This window comes from Furipterus horrens, unplaced genomic scaffold (assembly GCF_987537825.1).
Source record: "Furipterus horrens unplaced genomic scaffold, mFurHor1.1.pri manual_scaffold_3, whole genome shotgun sequence".
Classification (NCBI taxonomy): domain Eukaryota; kingdom Metazoa; phylum Chordata; class Mammalia; order Chiroptera; family Furipteridae; genus Furipterus; species Furipterus horrens.
Genome location: NW_028327173.1, coordinates 155327500 through 155344566, shown reverse-complemented (window position 1 = coordinate 155344566; position 17067 = coordinate 155327500). Strand labels below are relative to the sequence as shown.

The 17067-nt window shown below is 38.3% G+C and overlaps 1 protein-coding gene across 1 annotated transcript in view; it reads right to left on the bottom strand.

Annotated features, from left to right (window-relative positions):
* The window catches only part of SLC27A2 (solute carrier family 27 member 2), a 54926-nt gene that overhangs the window by 15773 nt on the left and 22086 nt on the right, over positions 1-17067 (bottom strand). Inside the window, exon 5 of the mRNA XM_090270586.1 lies at positions 7658-7852. Coding sequence (XP_090126712.1) covers positions 7658-7852 — 195 coding nt within the window. The remainder of the gene's footprint in view (positions 1-7657; positions 7853-17067) is intronic.

Here is a 17067-nt window from a genome sequence, read left to right as displayed (position 1 = left end):
ACACACACTGTGCTTGGGTTGATCATTACAATCAGTCAGCCTGAGGATAAACCACACACTCAAGTGATCCAATAGCAATCAAGTCTCAGTTACAACAGGAAGGCCACATAATCCACACAAGGAACATTCTTGGAGCACCCAGCACAGGTGATAAAGGAGACTGTGCCATGGGGCCCCACAAAACACCTACTACCTAAGGCTATCCTACCAACACTGGGAGTAACAGCAGATCTACCTAACACATAGAAACAAACAAAGGAGGCTTCCAAAATGGGGAAACAAATAAACATGCCCCAAATGAAAGAACATGAGAAATCTCCAGTTGAGCGGAATGGAGGGAAGCAATTTACCAGATATAGAGTTCAAAACAATGGTTATAAAAATGATCAAGGAACTTAGGGGAAGGATGGATGAAATCAATGAGAACTTAAACAAAGAGACAGCAAACATAAAAAAGGACATAGAAACCATAACAAAGAGCCAGTCAGAAGTAAAGATTACAATATCTGAAATGAACAATATACTAGAAAGAATAAACAGTAGTTTAAATGAAATAGTGATTTGGAAGACAAAGTAGAGGAAAACACCCAATCAGAAGAGCAAAAAAAGAAAAAAGAATCGCCCCGGCTGGGTCACTCAGTTGGTTGGAGCGTTGGTTCAATTCCTGGTCAGGGCACATAACTAGGTTGCAGGTTTGATCCTCTGTTAGGGTGAAATGAATGGGAGGCAACTGATCAATGTTTCTCTCTCACACTGATGTTTTTTTCTCTCTCTTACTTCCTATTTCTCCCTTTCTCTCTCTCTCAAATCAATAGAACATATCCTCAAGTGAGGAGTTAAAAAAAAACAAAACAAAACAACAGTGAAAAAGAAAAGACTTGCCCTGGCTGAGTGGCTCAGTTTATTGGAATGTAGTCTCATGAACCAAAAGGTTGTGGGTTTGATCCCTTGTCAGGGCACATATTGAGGTTGCAGGTTCCATCCCGGTTAGGAGTTGGGTTGCATATGGGAGGCAACCGATTGGTTTTTCTCTCATATCTCTTTTTCTCTATCTCAAATCAATAAAACATATCCTCAGGTGAGGATAAAAAACAAAAACAAAAACACAGATACTGAGAATGTTTTGATGGTTGCCAGACAGGATGGGGGTTAAGGAATGGGTAAAAAAGGTGAAGGGATCCAGAAGTACAAATAGGTAGTTACAGAATAGTCATGGGGATGTAAAGTACAGCATAGGAAATAGAGTAGCTAAAGAACATATATGCATGACCCATGGACATGTACAATGGTATGGGGGATGCCTAAGGGAGTGGGAGTTGGGGGAAAGGGAAATTGGGACAACTGTAATAGCATAAACATTAAAATATAATTTAAAAATTTTTAAAAAGAATAAAAAATGAAAATGGTTTAAGGGACCCTTGGGACAATATAAAGTGCAACAACATCATCATCCTAGGGGTACCAGAAAAAGAAAGAAAAGAACAGAGGATCAAGAACCTATTTGAAGAAATAATGGCTGAAAATTTTTTCTAATTTGGTGAAGGAAAAAGAATGCACATGTCCAGGAAGCTCAGAGAGCTCTTGAGCAGATGAACCTAAAGATGCCCACACATCAAAATTAAAATGGCAATGGTTAAAGACAAAAAGAGAATTTTAAAGCAGAAAGAGAAAGACAGTTAGTTACCTACAAGGGAGCTCCCATTAGACTATCAGCTGATTTTTCAAAAGAAACCCTTCAGGCTAGAAGGGATTGGCATGAAATATTCAAAATGAAGAGAAGCAAGAACCTACAACAAAGACTATTTTACCCAGCAAAGCTATCATTTATATTTGAAGGTGAAACAAAGAGTTTTCCAGACAAGGAAAGCTAATGGAGTTTGTTACCACCAAACCAGTATTACAAGAAGGTTAAAGGGTCTTCTTAGAGAAGTAGAAGAAGGAGGAGAGTAGAAAAAGAAGAAAAGAGAAACACAAAGAATAAAATGGCAATAAATACATACCCATAAATAATCACTTTAAATATAAATAGCTTAAATGCTCCAATCAAAAGGCACAGAATAGCTGAATGGATAAGAAGACAAAACTCTTATGTATGCTGTCTACAAGAGACCCACATCAGAAGAAAAGATACACAACGACTAAAAGTAAAAGGATGAAATAAAATATTTCATGTGAATGGACAGGAAAAAAAGCTGGAGTAGCAATACTTATATCTGACAAAAATGACATTTAAAAAAGGCTATAGTAAGAGACAAAGAAGAACACTGCATAATGTTAAAAGGAACAATCCAACAAGAGGATATAACCTTGGAAGCATTTACACACCCAACATAGGAGTATCTAAATATACAAAGCAAATCTAGTTGGACATAATGGGAGAGATTGACAGTAATTCAGTTGCAGTAGATTTTAACATCCCATTGGCTTCAATGAATAGATCTTGCAGAAAGAGAAACAGCAAGGCAACAGTGGCCTTAAATTACACACTTGATCAGATGGATTTAATTAGTATCTTCAGAGCATTTCACCTCAAAGTAGCAGCAGAATATACATTCCTTTCAAGTGCACATGGGATATATTCTAGGATAAGATCACATGTTAGGATACAAAACAAGGCTCAATATTGAAATCATAACAAGCATCTTCTCTGACCATAATGGTATAAAACTAGAAATCGATCACAAGAAAAAAACCAGAAGAACACACAAAGACATGATGGCCAAATAACATGTTACTAAACAATGAATAAGTTTAACAACAAGATCAAGGAATAAATCAAAAGATACCTTGAAACAAATGAAAATGAGTACAAATCAGCCCAATATTTTTTGGACACAGCAAAAGCAGTCCTAAGAGGAAAATTCACAGCATTACAAGCATACTTCAACAAACAAGAAAATTGCAGTTCAGCAATCTAACTTTACACCTAAAGAAGCTTGGAAAGGAACAACAAAGCTTAAAGGGAGTAGAAGAAAGGAACTAATAAAGATCAGAGCAGAAATAAACAAGGTAAAGTCTAAGAAAGCAATACAATGTCAATGAAGCCAAGAGCTGGTTCTTTGAAAAGTTAAATAAGATTGACAAACCTTTAAACAGTTCATTCGAAAAAAGAGAGAGGACCCAAATAAATAAAATCAGAAACAAAAGAGGAGAAGTACCAACTGATAGCACAGAAACACAAGGGGGTGTAAGAAAATATTATAAACAACAATATGCCAACAAATTGAATAATATCATCAAAATGGATAAATTTCTTGAAACTTAACATTTTCCAAAACTAAATTAGGAAGAACCAGAGAATCTTAGTAGACAGATTACAAATAGTAAAATTAAAGCAGTAATTAAAAAACAAACAAACAAAAAACAACAACAAAAATACTCTGTATGGGCAATGGTATGGTGATTTCTGGGGGAACAGAGGTTTATGGGGACTAAATGGTAATGGAAAAAAAATAAAATAAAGATTAAATTAAAAAATGTAAAAAAGAACCCCTCCCAACAAACAAAAGTCCCAAACTAGATGGCTTCACAAGAGAATTTTACCAAACATTCAAATAAGAGCTAACACCTAACTTTCTCAAACTATTCCAAGACTTCAAAGGAGGGAAGACTCCCAGCTCATTTTACCAGGCCAGCATTATCCTAATTCCAAAACCAGATAAAGACACTACAAAAAAAAAAAAAAGAAAATTATAGGCCAATATCTCTGATGACCATAGATGCTAAAATCCTCAACAAAATATTAGCAAACTGGACCCAACAATACCTTAAAAAGATCATACACCATGACCAGGTGGGACTTATTCTGGGGATGCAAGGTTGGTACAATATCCACAAATCAATAAATGTGATTCACCAAATAAACCAAATGAAGGGTAAAAATCCAATGATCATATGAATAGATGCAGAAACAGCATTTGATCAAATCTAGCATCCATTTATGACAAAAACTCTCAGCAAAGTGGGAAAAGAAGGAAAATACCTTTATATAATATAGGCTATATATGACAAACCCACAACCAACATCAGACTCAAGGGCCAAAATTTAAGTATTTTCCTTAAGATCAGAAACTAGACAGGGATTTTCACTTTCACCACTTTCATTAAACATAATATTGGAAGTTCTAGCCACAGCAATCACGTGAAAGAAGAAATAAAAGGCACCCAAATTGGAAATGAAGAAGTAAAACTGTCTTTATTTGTAGATGAGATAGTACTGTAAAAAGATAACCCTAAAGATTCCACTCAGAAGCTACTAGAACTGATAAATGAATTCCTTAAAGCAGCAGAATATAAAATAAATATCCAGAAATGAGTTGCATTTCTATACAACAATAATTTACTTTCAAAAGGGAAACCAAGAAAACAATCCCATTTACAATTGCATAATAAAATACCTAGGAATAAACTTAACCGAGGTTAAAAAAGACCTATGCTCAGAAAATTATGAGACACTTAGGAAAGAAATTAAAAAATATACAAATAAGTGAAAGCATATACTGTTTTCATGGATAGGAAGAATTAACATCATTAAAATGTCCATACTAATCATAGCAATCTATAGATTCAATACAATTCTTATCAAGATATCAATGGTGTATTTCACAGAACTAGAACAATATTTCAAAAATTTATATGAAAGCACAAAGTACACTGAATAGCCACAGCAATCTTGAGAAAGGAACACAATTTTGGAGGATCATGCTACCTGATATCAAAATACACTACAAGTAATCAAAACAGCATAGTACTGGCATAAAAACAGACACATAGACAATGGAGCAGAATAGAGAGCCCAGAAATAAACCCACATCTTTATGGTCTATTAGTATTTGACAAAGGAGGTAAGAACATACACTGTGGTGAAGATAGTCTATTCAATAAATGGTATTGGGAATAGTAGACAGATACATACAAAAAAATGAAACTAGACCAGCTTCACACCCTTAACATGGATTAAAGACGTAAATGTTAGACTTGGAACCATAAAAATCCCAGAAGAAAACATAGGTAGTCTCAGACATTTCTTGTAGGAATATTTTTTCCTGATAAAAATTTTTTTCTGATAAATTGCCTTAGGCAAGGGAAACAAATGGAACTACATCAAACTAAAAAAGTTTTGCACAGCAAAGGAAACCCTCAACAAAATGAAAACACTACCCACTGAATAAGATAACATTCACCAATGACACATCTGCTAAGGGGTAATATCCAAAATTTACAAAGAACTTATACAACACCAAAACTTATACAACAATCCAATTTAAAAAAGTACAGGACCCAAATAGACACTTCTCCAAAGAGGATATACAGATGACCAATAGACATATAAAAAGATGCTCAACATCAATAATCATCAGAGAAATGAAAATTAAAACCACAATGAGATATCACCTCACCTGTCAGAATGGCTATCATGAATAAATCAATAAACAAAGAGTTTTGTGAGGATGTGGGAAAAAAGGGAACCTTCATGCATTTTTGGTTGGATTGCAGATTTGTGCAGGCACTGTGAAAAACAGTATGGTATGAAGTTACCTCAAAAAATTGCATTGGAACTGCCTTATGACCTAGCAGTTCCATTTCTGGAAATATAGCTGAAGAAACCCGAAACACTGATTCAAAAGAATATATACACACCTATGCTCATTGTAGTGATATTTACAATAGCCAAAGTTTGGAAGCAGCCTAAGTACCCATCAGTAATGAGTGGATAAAAGAGCTGTGGTACATTTACACAATGGGATACTACTCAGCCATAAAAAAAAAGGACATCTTACTTTTGTGACAGCATGGATGGACCCGAAGAACATTATGCTAAGTGAAATAAGCCAGTCCACTTATATGTGGAACCTAATAAACAAAATATCCTTACAAACAAAATAGAAACAAACTCATAGCTGTCAGAGAGGAGGAGATACAGAGGTTGGGTAAAAAAATGTGAAGGGATTAAAAAAAGAGCCCTCATAGGCAGATAACAGTATGGTCATTATCCGAAGGAAATAGGGGTGGATAAATAGTGATAGAGACATGACTTGGGGTGGTGGACACACAATACAATATGACAGGGAAATTCAAGAGTTAAAGATTTTAGCTGTAGTTAGAGTTGATAGGCTTAAGTGATTAATGTATGTGGAAAGCTGTTATTCTAGGAACTGGAATACATGACCTATGTGATTCTAGAAGGTCGACAAGCAATTCAACCTTTGTGCCCGAGGGGGTCTGCAAGCTATCAATCTTCTCAACTGAAAGCTGTACACACTCAGAAACTGGTTTGTAATTTGCTCTGATCATTAACCTTTGTCTTTTTCCTTCTGTTTTCAAAGGCATACCTCTTTTTAAGTAATGAATTGCGTACTTATACTTTGGGAGGAGCCCATCTGCATCAAAACCTCCTGAAATGAGACTCAACAATTTGACTGAACTGACATTCAGGACTACATAATTAAGTCAATGAAATATGGAGCAATCAATGAACTTTGCTTCAGGATACAACAATTCCTTATCAAGATGCCGCTGCTTCAGGGATTTCCACCCATCCCTAGTTCGAAAGAATTAGCTAACAGCCTCTCTGTTCCAGTCTGGGATGCCATTCCCTTGTCTCGCTTAGATTAGGCAGGGAGAGACTTCCATACCCTATATAGGGAGGAACCACATCCCTTGTGAGCAAGAAGTTACTGAAGACCTACCGTCCTCTCATTATCCCTAAAAGATTTCAGGAATGGAAGTCTCTGAGTGGGGAATGAGACAGTCTAGTAAGCCAAGACAAGTGGAACAGGGAAACTGAGATAGTTAAACAGCCAAGCAGTTTACAGCCATCTAGTAAATAGCAAAATCCTAACTTCCCTAATCAAGGACACTTAGGAGTAAATGGTTTACACTTCACTCAGTCAGAGGGTAAATAGCTTAAATCACCTTACTCAGGGAGACAGATAACAGAAACCCAGTTAGTGCCAACCATATCCAAGGATGGAAGTGGAATAAAACTCATTTTGGCATATCAGCATAAAGCTGATGGATATTCTATTGAAATTCCCCCCTAAGACTTCCCCTAGACCCCCAGCCTTTAAAACCCTCAAGACGAAGGCGCCACCAAGCACTGTCCCTCTTGGAGCACACTGATGCCTTTCTACTCCCCCTCTTCCCCTCAGGAGCATTATCTTTGCCTTTCTCTCTCCTAAGCTCCAAGGGCCCTTCTTCTGCCTCTGTGGCTTGTTTCCTGAGCCTACACAGCCCAGCTGTGCCATTTCTACTACCTTTGTAACTTTCTAAATAATTTTTCTCTTATAATTTGAAAAAAAAAAAAAGAGCACATTTTACCATTTCACAGAATATGGTAAACTCATGAAACTGGTAACCGTCAGATGTTTTATCACATACAAGCATAAACGACATCATGAATACTTTACCTGACTTGCAGATGGCAAAAGCATAATGGGTTGTTATTCACAGAGATTGAGATTTTAAAATTAGAGCAACCTATCTTATTGAGGTCCTTGTTATAGAGGCTGAGCAAAAACTCTCTAGGTGATATGGATGGACCACAACTCTGATGCTTCATGAAATTCTGATAATAACATCATGATGACACAGCTTTTAAGAAATCTCTGTATTCTGAAAATTGGCAATATACAATCTCATTTTTCAATGTACTTACTTTATGTAGATAGTTTACTCTTCCAACAGCACCAATTTTTCTCGTATAATTCGCAAAGCCGATATTGCCTTCAGTGGAAGCATAGAACTCAAAAATGTGAATGTCCCCAAATCTCTTGATGAATTCTCTCCACACATCTCCTCGCAGGCCGTTTCCTATTGCTGTTCTCACTTTGTGATCACGATCGTTTGGTTTCTGTTGGAGGAGGAGGAGACCAAATGAAAACATATCCGGAGACTGTACTTACATAGTAATAATTGCCCTTATGTTTCTACATATTTATGTTGGTTATGAATCCACATCACTGCACACCTTTTTTTGTCACCCATACACGAAACTCTTTCCCCCCCAATACACACAGTATGGGCCAACAGGTAGCCCTCTGATTTTCCCACTTTGATTTTTAAGAGGCAAGGTGAGACAATTTGACAGAATTAAATGTTGATGCCAACATTTACTCCATATCCAATCTGACACTAGAACAATGTATACATTGTTTTGTTGATGGAACTGGTGAATCTCAGTAAATTGCCAAAAAGGAGGAGCCACGTGACAAAGATCTGTCAGACTGAAACAATCTGAAGCAACGATTTTCATTTGACAAGGAAGAAGAAAACTGGGAACACAGTCCAAAGAGAAAGATAGAATAATTTTCCAGAGCGATAATGTTTGGGCCTGAGGGACTGGAGAGAAACATCTTGATCATCTCCTCATTTAACAGATAGACCCAGAGGCTGCAAGACTAAGGCAACTAAACTGTCCCACTGGGATGCGAAGGGGAAGAATGGGAGGAAACCAGCTCCCAGCTGCTTCAGGTGGCCTGCAAAGAGTATACTTTGCTATAAATAAAAATCACAAAGAAAAAACTGTTTTGAGTGTGAAAACTTAAGCCAAGGTTGTGTCAACAGGAGAGGTGGGGTTAAGACTGGGTTGCGTTCCATTCAACCATATCATCATTTATGAGGCCCCTCCCTGCAAATATGTCTGAACCTATGGTCATTTTCATGATCTTTTAAGTTAATAAGGCAATTGATATACCCAAGGAGATCACAGCCTGGTGGGAGAGGCAGGTAAATAAATAAGTATAATTTTAACTTGCAAGTTTTGTAACTCCATGATATTTAACAGAAAATTGAATGGAATGGGGTAAAAGTGCTAGGTAACTAGGACTCTCTTCAAGCAACAAGTTTAGATTTTTTTGATTGAACGACCTTTTGCTTAAAAGAGCAATATGAGTATGTATTCTTTCCTGCTCTGTGAAACCACTGTGCTGTGATTTAGGAATAAAGAGTTCCTCTTTGAAGAGAACTGTTCAAAGAGAGGTTGGCAGTTCTCCCATAAGGCAAGGCAGTTTGATAACGCAGTTATAATCCAGAGCAAAACAAACCTTGAATTGGTTTCCATGCAGGAGGAGTCAAGGGACCAGGGGAGCAGCATACATATGTTTAATTTTTAAGTAGCTTCTTGGTCAAAACTCAGGTGGTGAAGTTCTTTCAGCAGTCCTAACCAGAGAGGTGGACAGATACTGGTCACTGGTAAAAACTGGCTCCCTGAGCAACCTTACTGAGGAAGAAATGTACAGTGAACCATGACAGGTTCTGTGGATGAGAATAGAAGTATATTTGGCCTCAAAGGCATTTACAATCTAATGCAGGAATGTTGTGAGTTACCTGAAAAGCCTTCTGAACCTGCATGAACTCTAGGTCCATAGGTCCCTGGCTCTACTCCCTTTTATAATTACTAAGTAGCTCTAAGTAGGGAGACCAGACGTCTGGTTTGTCATGGCCTGTCCTGGCTTATGCTTATTGTCCTGATATACTTATTATATTCCTTTTACTCTCAAGTGTCTCTGTTTGGATAATGAATTGTATGGTCACTTTGTCCATAACTCACTGTTCTTGGTAAGAACTGTCATCTTTTCAGACAGCACCCTCACCCCACACCACTGCTGTCACTGCCACTCCAGGAATAAAACATGACAAATATTTGAAGAATACTTACTTCTTCTTAAAAGTAACTAACTGACCTGGGGCTTACCTGTTCCCAGGTCTGTGTGAGAAGCTCCAAAGTAGCATTCCCACATGTAAACTCAAGACCTTGCGTATTCCATATGCAGCCCACAGTCACCCTATTAGTTCATTTCCTAGTCTAATGGGTGCTGACCATCTATCTCCCCCATTAGATGGAAAATGCCTTTGAGGCCAAGTATATTTCTCTATCATCCACAGTACCTGGGCCTGGGCCTTGCATATGGCGCAATTCCTGCAGTGAAAGAAGAAATAACCTTCACCAGGAAACCCTCGACTTCCCTGTTCAACAAAACAAAGGCAGGGAGGTTGCAGGAGCCTGCAGGTGCCCTGGGTGTGTGGGAAGTGGGCCAGCCTCACAGGTGTAGCTGTCACCTGTGGGCGGCAGGTAGCTGGGTCACAATACCACAGCTCAGTTTTCATGATAAACTGAGGGATCTTATTACATCAGCAGAAGGGATTAAGGCGGTAGGCTGGAAATGTTTGTGGCCACAAACTGCGAGATCCTGGAGCCTTCTGAGGTGGCTGGTTCTCATAAGCTTTCGCTCACCAGTGGCTGAGAGTATTGACTGTGACTTGAGTTTCCTTTCCCAGAGGAGAGATGGTGTTTTCACATCACCAAAACCCCTCCTAAAAGAACTAACTATACTTTTGGTCAAGGGTCACCTGGCTCAGTTTTTTAAATAAGTATCAAACCTTCTATTCCACAGTAGAGATAAGCTGCAACATGCAAACACACCTGGGGGGACTTAAATCCACGCTGAGACTTCATGACTGATGAAGGGTGAGGGGTCAGGGTATCCAGAGAGGAAAACAGGGCACCAGGTAATTAGATTAAGCAAAAAACTTTCATCGCGGGCTTTACTCTGTGTCAAACATTTGACCTGTACTGTCTTATGTCACCCCAATAAATTCAATAAAATTTTTAAAAAATGTGAATGGTACTAAAGCATTCCCTTTATATTACTATTGAGGAAAACAAAGCCTGAGAGGATTAAAATAATTTGTCAAAGTCACACAGGTAGCAACATGGTTGCTCCAAGATTCAAATCCAAACCTTTGTGACACACACATAGTTTAAGAATCAGAGTACTGAAAGGCTTTAAATGAAGAAAGCTGTTCATTCTACATCTCTGTCTTCATCCTTTGCCCCTACTTGCCACCCAGAGGCAGACACTTTTAACTCTTGTAGCTGTTTCTTATCCTCTTATTTCTAAATTAAATGGTTACACTACTATCTTTTGATTAATCAAATTTAAATATTACCTATTGATTTACTATTGTGCTAGATGAGATTCAAGCTTTCTTCCATTTTCCCAATATCATCATTTTTGGTTAAATCAAATTCAGTGCTCATATCACTTTGCTCAGAGTATACCATTGATGAGCCAAGTAATATACTATGATCAAATTCTTGAATAAATTTTTGTCTTTCCTGGAATTAATGGCCTCCTTGCCCCCTTGCTTTGTTTTCTTACTTTCTCTTTGTAGGTCTTTTCTCACCATCTGACAGCCTCTAAGTAAAATTGTCCTTATGGTGAAATCAGTAATTTCCATTATGCTCCTTTCAGCCTCTGACTCCAGACAGCTAGCTGTTCCCCAGGCTGGGGGTTCCCTTTGCCGCTACTTCCTGGATCCTGTGTCTTTACTTCTCTCTTTTCACTCTCCTGTGTGGGTGGAATATGTTCTCTAGTAACTTCCCGAAGGAAGGTGTATGGGAGTTAAATTATTTTGAGACTTTGAATGTCTGAAATTATTCTTATTGTACACTTGATCAATGATTTTGATTGGATATAGAATTCTAGCTAGGCAACAATTTTTACTTAGTGTTTTGAAGGCACCACTCCTTTCGCTTCCAACTTGCAGTGTTGCTGGCAAGTCAAGTGTTATTCTTACAGAATCTTTTCTTTCTCTTTTCGTGGTAGACTTAAATTTTATCATGGCATAGTTTTTATTGGGTACTCTATTGGCCTTTCCAATCTGTCCCTTAGTCCTCAGAAGGTTTTTTTGTTTGTTTTCTTTTAAATTATTTATTTATTTATTTAGAGAAAGGAGGAGGGAGGAAGAGAGGGAGAGAAACACCACTGTGTGGTTGCCTCTCGAGTGCCCCCAACTGGGAACCTGGCCCGCAACCAAGTTATGTGCCCTGACTGGGAATCGAATTGGCGACCCTTTGGTTCACAGTGTGGTGCTCAAGCCATTGAGTTACACCAGGCAGGGTCCTCAGAAGATTTTTTGTATTATTTCTTTGATAATTTCCTCCTCTACGTTTTTTCTGAACCCCAGCCCCCAATTTCCTGTTAATTAGATATTGTATATTTTGGATTGATATTCTAATTTTCTTATCTCTCCTCATGCCCATCATTTTATCTTTTCTCCAACTTTCTGTAAGATTTCTTAACTTTATCTTTCGAACTTTCTATGAATTAAAAACTTTTTAAATCATATTTTTATTTTTCAGGAGGTCTTACTCTTTTCTTTGGTAGCATCCTATTCTTGTTTTATGGATATAACATTTTCTCTAATATCTCTGAGGATATTAATTATAGGTTTTGGTAAGGGTTTTTTTGGCTGTTTGAAATGATGCTGCTTTTTTTCTTTAAACGATCTTTCCCACTGGAGGCTTTCTTCAGGTGTCTGCTGGTCCTTGATGTCTGTTAATATTTGGAAACAAGGCAACGAAACTGAGTAGTTTTGTGTGGTGGGGAGGGTCTATTGTTAGGTGGCCTGCACTGGACAGTGAGCCAAAATCCAATTTCTCTTCTGGGAAAGTTGAGTTCTTCCTAAGAATTACCTTCCTCCATCTCCTGCCTGCAAACATAAACTGCCTACTGGAGGTCTGAAAACTGTAAGGGAAAGCGAGCTGGGATTTCCCTGGTCAGTAAGTGAATACTCTCAGTCTCTGTTTCGGTGCCTCATCCCTTTCCTGCTCTACTCTTGGGGGTCCTTGAGTTCAAAGCTTCTCTAGGTTTTCATCAGAGAATAAACTTCCTAACTCCTTTAAGGGTGGGAGAGGAGGGCAGCAGGTCTGGTTGTTTCCTGCACAGACTTTCCCTTTCAAAAATCTCCCTGTTTTCAAGCCTGATACCTCATCCCATCTTCAGTTGTGTTTGATGTCTCCAATTTCCTTCCTGTCGGCACCTGCCACTTAAGTCTCACCTCCCTCAGTCCTGCAATGTCAGTGACCTTCATATTCAGCTCCGTACTGTGTCATTCCCTGTTGCAATGTCTCTCATTTTCTAAGACAATGGAGCTTGTGTGTATTTTTCTTGTCCTCTTGGTTTTGAGGAAACTCCCAAGAGGTGAAAGGGCAGAAGGTATTCACCACCTCAGAAAATATTCCTGAGTCTATGTTCTTAATAATGAATATGCTAGACCTCAGCCTGGCTCCTGGAGGGTATAAGAGAGCATCCACTACAGTAGTAAAAGGGTGAGGCTCAACTTCTCTGCTTTACAGAAGAGGTCTTTCTCCCTCCAGTGTATCTTCCGACTGCAACCAAAGGACCCTCTAAAAACACCATCTTCCATGAGAGGCCCTTTGGTGGTGCTTTGCGACATTCACATTTAACTCTCATCAAAGGAAAGTCCTTGTCGCCTGTCCCAATCAGTCTCACCTTCTGACACATTGCTTGCAGTGGCCAATATGACAGCTGTTTTATTCTACTGCTCCACACATGCATTCCCGCTAACCGGAAGCCCTGCCTTCCCTGCATGGCTGGAAAACTTCTCTGCACCCTTCCAAACTCACCTTCTGTGGTAAACCTTCCCTGATTCTGCTCTTTCCCTCTTTCCTCTGGCCTGTCCCTGTCCTGGCCCCTGCAGATCAAACTGGTCACTCTCCACTCTGTGCTGTTACATACCTGTCTATTCGGTTTTCTGTCAGAATGGAGGTGATACAGACACAGAAATGTTGGGCTGGAAAAGGACCACAGAGGTTACCTAATTTGAGAGGATGGCAGATAACACTAGGAGAGGAGCTGGGTTTATTCGGCTGTTCCAGAGGTCTGGTCTATCTTATTTCCCCTTCCCAATATCATGCCTTCAATGTGTGGCCCCTGGAACTCTTGTCTGGTTCCCTTGCTCTCCTCTTTCTCCTCCCAGCCTCATCACACTCTCAGCAGGCAGGAAAAGCCTCATTTAGACCCCTAACTGGAGAAGAGAAACACTCAGCTTTAGATGTTTCTTGTTCCAATAAGTAACTGGAACACCGAATGATGTTGTTTTTTTAGGCAATGACACAAGCAAGATGGGATCAGACAACTGCCCACGGCAGGAAATAAATCAAACTAGCGCCCAATATAACCGTCAAAGACGGGTAAATAGATAAAGACTCTTCAACAATAATACTCTAAAAATCACTTCAATCAATAGCTTTGCTATCCAACCCCTCCTCAAAAGTACATGAGAGTAACTAATTTGAATGCCCTCTCTATTTCTTCCTTTGTGTATGTGTGACAGAATTTTCTTTGATTCACTCAGTGAATATGTATGTTGCACCTACTCTGACCTATACACTCTTAAGCACTGAAAATGATAATAATGGCTACTACCACCTGTTGATAATTTAAGTGTCAGGTACTTTGCTACATGCTTTATGTACCTCATCTCCTTTTGCCTTCCCAGCCCCCTGTAAGGTAGGTACTATTATTTCCCCTGTTGGCTGATGGGAAACAGATTCAGAGAGGTTAACTATCTGGCTCCAAGGGTAGAGTCAGGAGTCAGGCCTGCTGACTCCAGAGTGCTAGGTCTTAAGCACTACATTAAGTCCCTTGAGCCAAATCTGAACTCCTCCCCAAAGGGTGGCTGGTAGCATTCCTCCCTAGTCCTCTGCTCCACCAAAGGAGCTACTGAATATGGTTAGGAAGGGGGAGGAGGAGCAATACCCCAGATTCTCCTGAGGAGCCATGCCCCCTGTGGAAGGATGTCATTTTGTCCACATGCTCAGCTAAGGCAGCAGTTGCCTCCCTGATAGCCACTGCTTGGGGGCTGGTAGGGTTAGCCCCTCCAAGGGCGGCCTATTTTAGGCAGCTCTAAGGGTGAGGAAGGTCCTGATTACATTGACCCAGAGCCTTCCACTATTTTTAACCCACTTTTGCTTGAGAAGTCCATTTAATACAATCTTTCTTTAAGCTCCATATAAATCCACAGATATCTGGGTTTCCTAGCATGACCTATTTTCCTTTTAAATTGTGTTAAAAAACACATAACAAAATTTACAATCTTAATCATTGTTAGGTATACAACTTAGTGGTATTAATACATTCATAGTTTTGTGCAACCATTACCACCATCCACCTCCCTCTTTTTATCTTGTAACACTGACACTCTGTACCCATTAAACAATAACTCCCATTACCTCCCTACCCCAGCTCTTGGCAACCACCAACCTACTTTTCTATGACTTTGTCAACTCTAAGTGCTTCATATAAGTGGAATCATCCTGTAATTGTCTTTTGGTGATTGGCTATTTAACTTAACATAGTGTCCTTAAGGTTCAATCATACTGTAGCATATAGCAGGATTTCCTTCCTTTTTAAGGCTGAATAATATTCCACTGTATGTATATACTACGTTTTATTTATCCATTCATCCATCCATGGACACCTGGGTTGCTTCCATGTTTTAGCTATTGTGAACTTGGTGTACAAATAGCTCTTTGAGACCTTGCTTTAAATTCTTCTGGGCATGTACCCAGAAGTGAAATTGCTGGATCATATGGTAATTTTATTTTTAGTTTTTTGAGGAACTGCCATATTGTTTTCCATAGTAACTGTACCATTTTACATTCCCACCAAGAATACACAGGGTTCCAATTTCTCCACGTCTTTGCCAACACTTGATTTTTTTTTGTAGTAGCCATTCACATGGGTGTGAAGTGGTATAGCATTAGAGTTTTGTTTGTGATTTCTCTATTAATTAGGGACATTGAACATTTTTAATGTTCTTATTGGTTATTTGTTTATCTTCTTTAGAAAAATATCTATTCAGGTCCTTTGCTTATTTTTGAATCAGGCTATATTTTTGTTGGTGAGTTTTAGGAGTTATCTGTATATCCTGGATATTAATTCCATATCAGATAAATGATTTGCACATATTTTCTCCCATTCTGTGGGTTGCCTTTTTACTCTGTTGATAGTATCTTTGAGACACAGAATTAAACATTTTTTATGAGGTCCATTTTGTCTAATGTTTCTTTTGCTGCCTCTGTCTTTGTGGTCACATTAGAAAAACCATTGTCAAATTCAATGTTGTGACATTTTGTCCTATGTTTTCTTCTAAGAGTTTTGTTGTTTTAGGTCTTAAATTTAGTTCTTTGACACATTTTGAGTTAATTTCTGTATATGTATATTGTGTTAGGTAAGGGTCCAGCTTCATTCATTCTTTTGCACATGGATATTCAGTTTTCCCAGCACCATTTGTTGAAAAGACTTCTTTCCCCATTGAATGGTCTTGGCACCCTTGTCAGAAATCATTTGACCATATACATGAGAGTTTATTTCTGGCTCTCTATTCTATTCCATTGGTCTATATGGCTGCCTTTATGTTTAGTTACACACTGTTTTGATTACTATAACTTTGTAATAAGTTTTGAATTCAGAAAGTGTGACTTTTTAGTTTTGTTTTTCTTTCTCAAGATTGTTTTGGTTATTCAGGGTCCATTGAGAGCCCATATAAATTTTAAGATTTTTCTTTATTTCTGCAAAAATCATCACTGGGATTTTGATAGGGATTGAATTGAATCCATAGATTTCTTTGTGTAAGATGACATTTTAGCAATGTTTAGTCTTTCAATCCATGAACATGGGATGTGTTTACATTTATTTTTATGTCTTCTTTAATTTCTTTCAGCAAATATTTTGTAGTTTTTATTATGCAAGTCTTTTACCTTCTTAGTTAATTCCTAGGTATTTTATTTTTTCTGATGCTATTGTAAATGGAATTGTTTTTGTAATTTCCTTTTCAGATTGTTCTTTGTTAGTGTATAGAAATGCAACTGATGTTTGTGTGTTGACTTCGAATCCTGCTCCCTTGCTGAACTGATTTATCTCCTTTGATGAATTCATTTATTAGTTCTAAGTTTCTATTTTTGTCTTTTTAAAAAGATTTTATTTACTTATTTTTAGAGAGAGAAGAAGGAAGAGGGAAAGAGAGGGAAAGAAACATCAATGTGCAAGAGAAACATCAATCAGTTGCCTCTTGCATGCCCTCAGCCAAGGACCTGGTCTGCAACTCAAGTATGTGCCCTGACCAAGAATCAAATTAGTGACCTTTTGGTTTGTGGGATGACACCCAACCCACTAAGCCATACCAATCAGAGCTCTTTTTTGTATTTAGGGTTTTTTATATGTAAGTTCATATAACTTTGATCATTTTTATAATTCT